Source organism: Melozone crissalis, unplaced genomic scaffold (genome assembly GCF_028551555.1).
Source record: "Melozone crissalis strain CALT ecotype California unplaced genomic scaffold, PUWL_Pcris_2 ptg000277l_1, whole genome shotgun sequence".
In the NCBI taxonomy this organism is placed as follows: domain Eukaryota; kingdom Metazoa; phylum Chordata; class Aves; order Passeriformes; family Passerellidae; genus Melozone; species Melozone crissalis.
Window position 1 is genome coordinate 15,723 of NW_026536031.1, and position 10,831 is coordinate 26,553.

Genomic DNA, 10,831 nt, shown 5'->3' on the forward strand with positions numbered 1-10,831 from the left:
GCCGGGGGCTGCAGCGTCCCGGAAAGGCCTCAGCCAATGGCAGCGCAGGCAGGCGGCGCCTTAGCCAATGAGAGCTCGGGGCGTTGGATTGCCTCATCGGTTGCCGGGCAGAGCCCGTGGCCGATCGCTGCCCAGAAGCGGCGGCAGCCAATGAGAGCGCGCGGCGCTGCCGAGCCCGCCCTGCTCCGGACTGGCGCTCCCAGCGCAGCGCGGCTGCTTTGGGGCTGCTGCTCCCTGCCCGGCCCCGGCCATGGGGCGAGGGGCGGCAGCTGGGGCCCTGCTGGTGGCACTGGTGGTGCTGGGAGCCCCCCCGGCTGCGGGCGCGGAGCTCTCGGGTGAGCGGGTTGGAGGGAGGCGCTGGGACGGTGGGGTGGGAGGGGGAAAAGTGGAGGGGAGACCCCAAAATTGAGCGGGAGAATGCTGGGGATTGGGGGATTTTTGGGAAAATGGGGAAATGGGGACCCCAAAAGTGATTTGGGGGGCGGCCGGAGGTGGGGGGGGAGAGGATGTGGAAGGGGAAATGGGGGAACGGTGGCAAGGAGGAAGCGGCAGCGCGGGCAGGAGGGTCCCATGGCGGCCGTGGGGCACAGGAGGGGCGGAGTGGGGATCCGGTGTGGCTCCCGGAGCTCTGGGGGTGCTGCTGGGAGGTGCTGGGTGGGCACCCCCTGAGCTGTGTCCTGCTCTCACAGGCGTGTTCCAGTTCTGGGCAGTGTCAGAGTGTCACTTCATTAATGGCACGCAGAAGATGAGGTTCGTGCAGAGGTACATCTACAATCGGGAGCAGTTCGTGATGTTCGACAGCGACGTGGGGCACTACGTGGGGTTCACCCCCTATGGAGAGGGGTGGGCCAGTGACTGGAACAGCAACCCGGCCACACTGGCGTACGCACGGTCTGTGGTGAACATGGTCTGTCCGTACAACTACGAGGGGGTTCGCCCGCTCAGCGCCGAGCGCCGAGGTGAGCGCGGGGCAGAGCGTGTCCCCTCGGGCCCTGCCCGGCCAAATCCCTGGAGCCCCTCAAAACCTCGCTGGGAATCAGCCCAGAGCCCTCAGCCTTCCTTGTGCCCATCCCCGAGGCCTCCTGTCCCTGCCACTGACCACCATGGCTCCCCCAGTCCATCCCAGTCCCTCTCAGTGACCCCCGCGCGTCCATTTCAGCGACGCGTAAAGGTGACGCTGCTCATCCAATCAGAACGCGTCGCTCTGATTAGTCATCTGTTGCCAGGCAGACCTGCAGTGCCGAGTGCACCGCGCTGGACTCGGCTTCCCAGTGCCGCGCACTTCATTCCCAGTTCATCCCAGCGCCACCGGGGTCCCTCCAAGCCCGTGTCCAATTCCTGCCCAGTCCCTTCCAGTCCATTTCCATTCTTTTCCCAGTTCATTCCCACTTCACTCCCAGACCTCCACCCTCTCTCCCAGTGCCCCCCAGCGTGTCCATCTCGCTGGTGCCCCCCTCGAGCTCCCAGCCCAGTCCCTTCCCAGTCCCTCTCCAGCCCAACCCAGCCCTCCCCCCTCTCTCCCAGTGCCCCCCAGCTGATCCCAGTGTGTCCCCGCTCTCTCTCCCAGCGCCCCCCAGCGTGTCCATCTCGCTGGTGCCCCCCTCGAGCTCCCAGCCCGGCCCCGGCCGCCTGCTCTGCTCCGTGATGGATTTCTACCCTGCTGCCATCCAGGTGAGGTGGTTCCAGGGCCAGCAGGAGCTCTCGGAGCACGTGGTGGCCACCGACGTGGTCCCCAACGGGGACTGGACCCACCAGCTGCTGGTGCTGCTGGAAACGCCGCCCCGGCGCGGGCTCAGCTACAGCTGCCAGGTGGAGCACGTCAGCCTGGAGCAGCCCCTGAGGCGGCACTGGGGTACGGGGGAGCCCCTGGGGGCGCTGGCAGAGCCACTGGGCTGTGCTGGGAGCCACTGGGAGGGAGCAGGAGAGAGCCGGGCTGGAAGTGGGAGAGGGGCTGGGGGCTGGGCAAGGGCTGGGCAGGGGTTTGGGGGATGCTGGGAAGGGTGGGATGGGTTTGGGGGGTCCTGGTGGGCACTGGGAGGGAGTTTGGGGGCGCTGGGTCTGACTGGGAGGGAGTTTGGGGGTGCTGGGTGTGACTGGGAGGGATCGCAGGGAGCCCCGAGGGGCTGGAAGGAGATCGGCGATGGCAAAGCGGGGCTCGCCATGAGCTCGGTTGTGCTGGGCACAGCCTGGGAGGGCTCTGGCTGAGTCCTGCTGGGGCTGCCAAGGGACTGCGAGAGGCTTTGGGGGTCCTGGGGCGCTGGGGGCAACTGGGAGGGGGCTGTGGGATGCTGAGAGGGACGGGAGGGGCTTTGGTGGCTCCTGGCCAGGACAAAAATGGATCGGAGGGAGGTTTCAGGGGGCCCTGGCTGGGCTGGGTGCCACAGGGAGGGCGCTGGGAGGGGCTCGGGGTGTCGGTGAGAGGTTTTGGGGGTGCTGAGCCCTGCGGACCCCCCAGAGATGCCGCCGGACGCCGCCCGCAGCAAGATGCTGACGGGCATCGGGGGCTTCGTCTTGGGCTTGGTCTTCCTGGCGCTGGGGCTCGGCTTCTCCCTGCGCAAGAAGGTCAGGGCGGGTGCCGGGGGTGGCGTCCCCCCCGTGGCGGAGCGTGTGCGCTCCCGCCGGGGCCCCCAGCCCGGTGTCACCCCCTTTTCTCTGCCCACAGAGCTCCTGAGCCGGCGGCAGCCGCAGCCCCTCCCCGTGGGCTCGGGCCCGGCCGGGACCCCCCGCTCCGTCCCCGCTCCGCTGATTTTGGGGGGTCCCGTGTCCCCCCCAGCCCCGCTGGCGCTCTGCCCCCGCCCAGTGCCTGCTCCCAGTGCTCCCAGTAAAGCTTCCCAGTTGAGCCCGGAGCCGTTTATTGGGGGGCGATGGGGAGTGGTTTGGGGGGGGGCGATGGGGAGGGATCTGGAGGGAGTGCGGGAGTTAGCGAGAGACTTTGAGATCTCCCCGACGTAACAGGCAGATCCTCGACTGGACTGGACCAAAGCACTTTGTCTCTACGTTTGGCAGCCCTATTCCCTCTCTCTTCCTTTATCTTTTCTCTCCCTTAATCCCTCTATCGCATTTTGCTGTGGTCATTCAATAAAGGTGCATTTGTTTCCATTATCATTGCAAAACCCCACTGTACCGTGTCGGTTCTTTTTGCACCCTGAGATCAAATCCATGAACCATCACGAAACCCGTCCGTGAGGACGGATCGTGACACCCCCCGAGGACCCCTCCCCAAATCCCCCCCCCAGCACCCCCAGACCCTGCTAAAACCCCCTCAAGTTCCCCCAGACCCTCCCCAAATCCCCCCCCCAAACATCCTCAAGACCCCTCCCCAAATTCCCCTCACGACCCCTCCAGGACCCCTCACCTGTCCCTGCGCCTCCTCAGCAGCTCCCGGAGCCCCCCGTCCTCTCCCAGCGCCTCCCCCGCTCTCTCCAGCGCCTCCCGCAGGACCCGCCCGAGCCCGGGGCGGCTCCCGGGGGTCCTTAAGGGGGTCCCGGGGTGGGGGGGAATAGGGGGCGCCCGCTCCATGCCGGGCCCGTGGTCGGGCGCTGCTTTGGGCTCGGCACCGATTGGTTGAGGAGGCGCGGGGAGGGCGGGAGTTGCTGAGGGGAGACGTCCGGTGAGTGGTTGGTTTGATAGAAAACGCGGTGATTGACAGGAGAGGGGTGAGGGAGGCGGGCTTTGCCGAGGGGAGGCGCGCGGTGATTGGTTGGTTCAGCTCGAGAGAGGCGGGAGTAGCTGAGGGGAGACCTGCGGTGATTGGCTGATTCGGCGCGCGAGAGGCGGGCGGTGGGGAGGCATTGGTCGGATCCGCGCACGGTAAGACCGGTGTTCCTGAGGGAATACCCGCGGTGATTGGTTGGTTTGGGGTGGGGTGCGCCATGATTCGTTAGTTTGGGAGATGAAGAGTGCTGATTGGATGGTTTGGGGTGGGGCGCGCTGCTATTGGCTGGGAAAAGTCTGGGATTTTTTTAAAGGACTTTCCCGGTTTTTTGGGGAAAAACTCTCAGATTTTTCACGAAAAATTCCCATTTTTTTACAGGAGAAACATTCCCGGGTTTTTTGACCCCATATGACCCCAAATAACCTAAATAACCCCAAAACACTCGAAATAAACCCCAAAGAACACCCAAAAAACCCCAAATACCTGAAACTGCCCCAAATAACCCCAAAAAATTCCAAATAACCCCCCAAAAAAACAAAAAAAAATCCAAATTAAACTCAAAGACCCCCAAATGATTTCCAGTACACCTAAAAAAACCCCATGTACACCAACATAACTTCCAAGAACCCCAAATAATTCCAAATAAGCCCAAATAAACCCAAACAAACCAAAATACTTCCGAATAAACTCAAATAATTCCAAATAACATCAAATAAACAGAAATAAATCAAGTAAAACCCAAGAGAAACCCCAATTAGTCCATAAATAGCCCCAAATAAACCCCAAACAAACCCTAAATTAACCCAAAGAAACCCCAAGAAACCCCAGTTCGCCCGGTCCCCACCCATAAACAGATCCCGAACAATCAGAACGCGCGACACTGATGACGTTCCACTTGCTGGGCACAAACTCAGAGCACTGGCCCCGCTCAGCGATTTTCAGCCAATCAGCGCCCGGCCCGACTCTGACTCATAAGTTGCCCGGCACAGACCAAGGCCTCTCACTGCGGTAAATACTCAGAAATCGCGTGGGGGGGGGGGGGAGGGGAAGGGTGTAATTTCCAGCCAATCAGAGCGTGTCTCGCTGATGACTCATCAGTTGCCAGGAGCGGAATTTGGTGGCGGGGGGAAGGTGATCCTGGGGATGGGCTGGGGACGCCAAATTAATCCAAAATGGGGTCGGGACCCTAAAACGGAGCAGGAAGGGCCTGGAGCCCCCAAAATCAAACACGGGGGAGGGGATTGCGGGAACGATCGGAAAGGGGAGGGAGAGCAGGGAAAAGAGGGGGGTGGGACCCCAAAATTGAGCTGGGAGGGGGATGGGTCCCCCAAACAGGATGAAGCCAATTTTGTTCCTGGAATATGTAAAGTAGTTCATGGATACGCGAAAAGCCTATTAATATGTAACAGGCTGATGTAACGGGAGAAAAGGACCATAAAGCAAAGGTTGTTATGGCCACCAAGACCCCCCAGTTATTTTCAGGGACACCCCTTAATTAATCTGGTTTAACTACATCAGCCTGTTGCATATTCATAGACCCTCATGCATATCCATAAACTAATCTACATATTTCAGGAACTATTTTACATGGCCCAGCCTTGGGGATGTCTCCCTATTTCAGGAGTCTCCACTGAAATACAAAATGTAAACCCCCTCCCTTTGATGATAATGATGATGATGATTACATTAATTATTTTGAAATTAAGGGGTTCTCAGGCAAAGATATGGGAGTAGAAATAACAGTTCTTTATTAGGAAAAATTAAAAATACAAATGCAGTAGTACAAACAAAAAAAGTGACAGAGTCAGAATCCTCTGGGAATCCAGTGAAAAAGGCTGATCCTCCGGGAATCCAGTGGGCAAATATTTATCCTCAGGGAATCCAGTGGGAAAAGCTGAAATTTTTGGAATCTGGTCAGAAAAAGGCTAATCCTCTAAGAATCCAGTGGGGAAAGGGCTGATCCTCTGGGAATCCACTGGGAAAAGCTTTGTCCTCTAGGAATCCAGTGGAGAATGAGGCTGATCCTTTGGAATCCAGTAGGAATAGGGCTGATTCTTTGGGAATCCATTTCTTAACCCCCAAAGACAGGGCACAGGAAGGGCCATGGAGTTTTTATAGGGTATCCCAAGGGTGGAGTTGGGGTTGGGGTCGGGGAGGAGTTCTTAGCAACACAAGAAGGGTGAGATCAAATTCCTGCCTCTTAGCAACAGCAGCACTCCACACAAAACGTGTCCCCAAATCCTAAATTCCCTCTAAAACAACTGAGAAATTATGCAACATCAGATATATTCAATGAATTTCCTTCATTTAACCCAGTTTTGGGTGTTCTTAAAGGATGAAGGTGAAGCAGAGGCCAAACCAAAAGGCGAAGCAGCCAGGTGTGTTCCCAACATGGATCACAGGGAATGGGAGTGACCAGGGCTGTGCCCAAAGTGCCTCCTCCAGTGGGGGATGGAGCTGGAGCAGCGCACGAAGCTCTGCCCGCACTCGGGGCACTCGCAGGGCTTCCCTTACTGGTGCCTCCGTTGGTGTTGGGTCAAGTGAGAGCTGCTGGAGAAGCTCTTCCCACACTGGGGACACTCGTAGGGCCTCTCCCCTGTGTGGATGCGCCGGTGGGTGACGAGGGTGGAGTTGCGCTTGAATCCCTTCCCGCAGTCGGGGCATTGGAAGGGCCTCTCCTCTCTGTGAATCCAATAGTGCTGGAGGAGATCGGAGCTGGTCTGAAACCTCTTCCTGCATTTATCACACTCGTAGGGCCTCTCCCCTGTGTGGATGCGCCGGTGGGTGACGAGGGTGGAGTTGCGCTTGAATCCCTTCCCGCAGTCGCAGCATTGGAAGGGCCTCTCCTCCCTGTGACTCAGATAGTGCCGGAGGAGATCAGAGCTGGTCAGAAACCCCTTCCCACACTTGGAACACTCATGGGGCCTCTCCCCAGTGTGGGTCCTGTGGTGTGTGATCAGGATGGAGCTCTCTCTGAAGCACATCCCACACTCGGAACACTTGTACGGCCTTTCTCCAGTGTGGATCCTCTGGTGGCTGGTAAGGTGGGAGCTCAGGTTGAAGCTCTTCCCACACTCCCCACACTCGTAGGGCCGTTCCCCAGTGTGGATCCTCTGGTGCCTCCTTCAGTCGGTGTTCCACCTGAAGCTCTTCCCACACTCCACGCACGTGTGCGGCTTCTCCCCATCATGGAGCTGCTCATGGAGCACCAGCTCCGAGCTCTGGCTCCGTCTCCGGCCGCCTTCCCGGCCCAGGCTGGCTCTTTCCCCCTCAGATCCCCGCCGGCTGCGTTTGCAGCCCCTCCTCGTGCGGCATCTCCGGGGCTTTTCCTCCCCGTTGGCTTCCTGCGCCGTGGAGCCGCTCAAAACGGCCTCTTCCACCAGGTTCTGCCGCGGGCATTTGTCCTCCCTGCTCTCCATGCTCAGCTCCTGCTCTGGGGGAGGAAGGACAAGGACAGGATGGGATTTGCCTCCGTGCCACAGGCAAGGGCAAGGAGATCCCCCCAGGGCTGAGCTGCAGCCGGGGCCGTGCTGGGCTGGGAGATGGAGCAGCACAGAGGGGAAAGGGGCACTCATCGTCACTTCGGGGCTGTGCACAAATCACAAACAGGACTGGACTGCTGGGAATGCATCCCGAGCTGTGTGATTTTCCAACCATCTGTCTCATTACTTGGTTATGACAATGGGAAGATGCCAGTAGCTCACTTTACAGGTAGCAGACAAAGGACTTCATGTTAAAACTTACTTTAAAAGGTTTTTGGCCAATCACGCAAAGCAAAAGCATATTGACTGTAGTTCCATCCAAGCACTATAAGCACATTGATGGTTAAAACAACGCTTGCTTATTTCAAGTACAATACCTGCTTTAAAGCCTTAAAAAACAATGCACAGAGCTCCAGTATTAAGCTTGAAACTTCCTAATATCTTGCTAGATACACTTTTCCGCAGGTTAGGGAGTTATTCTAGATAAGTGTTAATGCACAGACCATTGTTCTATTTCTCCTTACTTTCTACTTCTTATACAATTTTTCTGCTGATCAATCTACTGGCTGCTGCCAAGCCCAAATCAGTTCTAATGTCTCTGAGGCTTGTCTTTTGCAGCTTTCCCAAAACCATCTGATTTTAAGCATTCCAGAGACACTGACTTCCTCCTCACCTGCCTCATTGTCCTGGGGCATCTCCTACTTCCTCGCAGCCTCCCAGGAGCTGGCAATGGGAAATCCTGGTTTGGGGAAAACAAGGGATGAGCACGGTGAGTTTGAAGGTCCCTCTGCCCAAGTCCATCTCTACAAGTCACTGGCACTCTTGAAGCCATTCATTACAATGAACAGTAGTTTCCGAGGAATAAAAGAATTAAAAGATCTGAGGAATAAAAGAATTAAAAGACACTCTATCAAGGGAAACACAGAAGTTAATAAATAACCTAAAATACATTGTTTGGGAAAACTTTGATTAGATAAGTTAATAAATAATCTAAAATACACTCACAAAAGAAACTTTGGAATTAGAATATTTGAAGAAGCGAAAGTAGAAGCCAAAAAGTTAAGGTGACCTGCCAAGCCGTCAGAATCAAGCCAAGTGCAACAGTGATTTCTGCCAAGTCATGGAAAAACATGCCAAGGATGACAGGAAAATGCCCAAATTAGGAGAAGCTTAAAATTTAACCAAGGAAGACCAAGAGTTCCCGGAAGACTCCGCCTATATTCCTACCTGCCTATGAATATGCATGTAATAAATGATGTAGTTCTTGTTCAAAATTGTATAAAAACCTGCTTTTGCTGTACCTAATTTAGAAATCCACTTGGTGATTTCTCCAACGCGTTGTCAATAAATACCTCCTGCCTATAGACCTCAAATCTAGTCTCTGGGCAGCTTATTATCGCCTTTTGGGGCAAAATTCGGCATCATTTTTGGCGACCGCGGCAGGACGGAAAGGGTCCTCCCGAGCCTTGGCTCGGGGGACCGGGATCTCTTCGGGGCCCTTGACGGAATTCTGTCAGAAGGGATCCCCATCCCCCAGCCAACGCGCAACGGTGGACAAGAACTTTCTGCATCTCCTGCTCCAAATTAAGAGGTATTTATCTTTGCTTAAGGGTTTTATGGTAAAGCGCTTTATTGGGAAACGAGGGTCAGACGTGACCGCTCGAAGGGAAGCCGGGGGACGCCCTGGTAAAGAATCCCAGTTGTGTTAGAGGTACGGTAATAGTAACGCAGGTTAGAGTCCTGCTGTGAGGAATATTTGTTTTTCGTAACGCAGGTTAGAGTCCTGCTGAAAGGAGTATTTGTTTTTCGTTTATCTTGGTATCTTTGGAAAGAATATTTGTTTTCGTTTATCTTGGTATCTTTGGTTTGTTCTCATTATGTGGGAAACCGTTTTAACATTGTGTTTAATGTTATAATACTGTGAATTAAGGGTCAAGAACTGAAATTGTTCTCTGAGACCGGAAGAGAGGTCGGTCAGTTTGTGGTATTTTTGTGTCTGCTCTATGTGTCTGTTGCAAAATCTTACAGGAGGCGTCTTGTCACTCTTCATGTAATAGACGCACGTCTCAATCCCGGGAAGAAATTTGTCACCCCCTGCAATTGTTACGGTGCTTTGCGATTGCATGAATCTGGCAAACCGGTATCTCACGGTCTGTAGGCGACCTCTCGTGACCCTACCTGGTAAACAATCCGTTCTGATATAGACCATAAGGTAGGAACTATTTCATAAAGGTGTGTGGGTGAGAGTGAATGAGACGCAGCATCGCTGCGAAGCGAGAGGGAGTCCCACTCCGCATTTCCTGTTCTTCGCGAGAAGCCAGGTCGGAAACGGACAAAGCGATTGGAAATTGTGTGTGTGAAGTGTTAAAATCAATTGGCATACAGTATTTGCGAAAAAGAGACTGTTCCGGTTAAACAGAAAACGCAGACACGGGAAATAGCAATGGGAGGTCAACAGAGTAAGGACGTAAATATGAAAACCCCCTTAGGATGTATCCTAAAGCACTGGAAGGACTTGGGAGGGATTCCGGGGGGAAACATAAGTAAAAAGACACTCCTTAAATATTGCACACAGTGGTGGCCATTGTATAAGTTAGATGACAATGAGAAATGGCCACCGGAGGGAACAACTAATTATAACACTATTTTACAACTGATGCTTTTCCTCCGTTGACTTAATAAATGGGATGAAGTGATGTATGCTGACATGTTCTTTATGTAGCACCTCAGGACCCCCTAGTACTAGCTCTAGAAAAAGATAAGAAAGGTTCAAAGCCTAAAGAACGTTGCTGTGATGCATGTAGCATTGGGGAACAATGTCTTAAGTTAACAAGAAGGGATAGTGGAAAGGAGAGTGAAATAAGCCTGTGGGAATATCATCCATTCGCCCCAGGATGGGAAGGGCCCCCTTCCCAGGCCAAAAGAGGAACAAGGGGATCTTAGCCCATTAAAGGAACCGGAATGATGGTGGAAATCTAAGTTTGGGCATAGCCCTCAGAAGTTAGACAACAGTTGGGGAGAAGGTAGCCCATCGAAATCGGGGATTGAAAAGAGGGAAAGCAGCCCGCAGGGACCAGATAGTCCACAGGGGTCGGGGAACTACAGGGATGCTGACAGCCCACCTAGACTAGAAGTTGGGAGGGAAGAAGCCAGTCCACATGGAGCTGAGAGCCGAGGGGAGACACGCAGCCTGCCCGAACTAAGTCTATAGTAGCACACCTAAGAATGGAAGTTTAAGGAAATCAGGTACTTGTAGAATGGAAACTAGCACACAGAGGACTAAAGACAAAAGTAGCTCACTGGGAGGCGATGTCTCTGAGTTGAAATATAGTGAGAAGAATGACAATGAGGCATGCGAAAGAGAGGCAGAGAACAACTCACAGAAGCTGAGTATAGTAATCCAGATAGAGGATAAGAGAGACGGAAGGGGAACGGAAGATGAGGAGGACAGTAGCCCGGAACAGGACAGGCGCCGGCAGATGCGGGAAGAAAGGCGACAGATGCAGAGCGAGAGGCGGTTGGACTGTGTAAACCATGCTAGGGAAGTAGTAGGAAAAGAGTTGACAGAAATTGAAAGTGAAGATGAAGAACAGGGAAAGGGAAAGAGAAAAGGGAAGAGAAAGAATAGGGAAGACACTGAGGCACAGGAAGAAGATCCCGGGGAGGGGATCAGTCACTCGTATTATACCAGATC

The 10,831-nt window shown here is 54.6% G+C and overlaps 1 protein-coding gene across 1 annotated transcript; it reads left to right on the forward strand.

The window, feature by feature from the left end:
- Positions 1-200: 200 nt before the first annotated feature.
- Positions 201-2,703, forward strand: LOC128949751 (class II histocompatibility antigen, B-L beta chain-like; the record flags this gene model as incomplete). Its single annotated transcript, XM_054294613.1, has 5 exons — positions 201-335; positions 690-959; positions 1,568-1,852; positions 2,456-2,562; positions 2,665-2,703. Coding segments are annotated over exons 1-5 (786 nt in total), but the record flags the coding sequence as incomplete, so codon positions are not given.
- Positions 2,704-10,831: the final 8,128 nt, after the last annotated feature.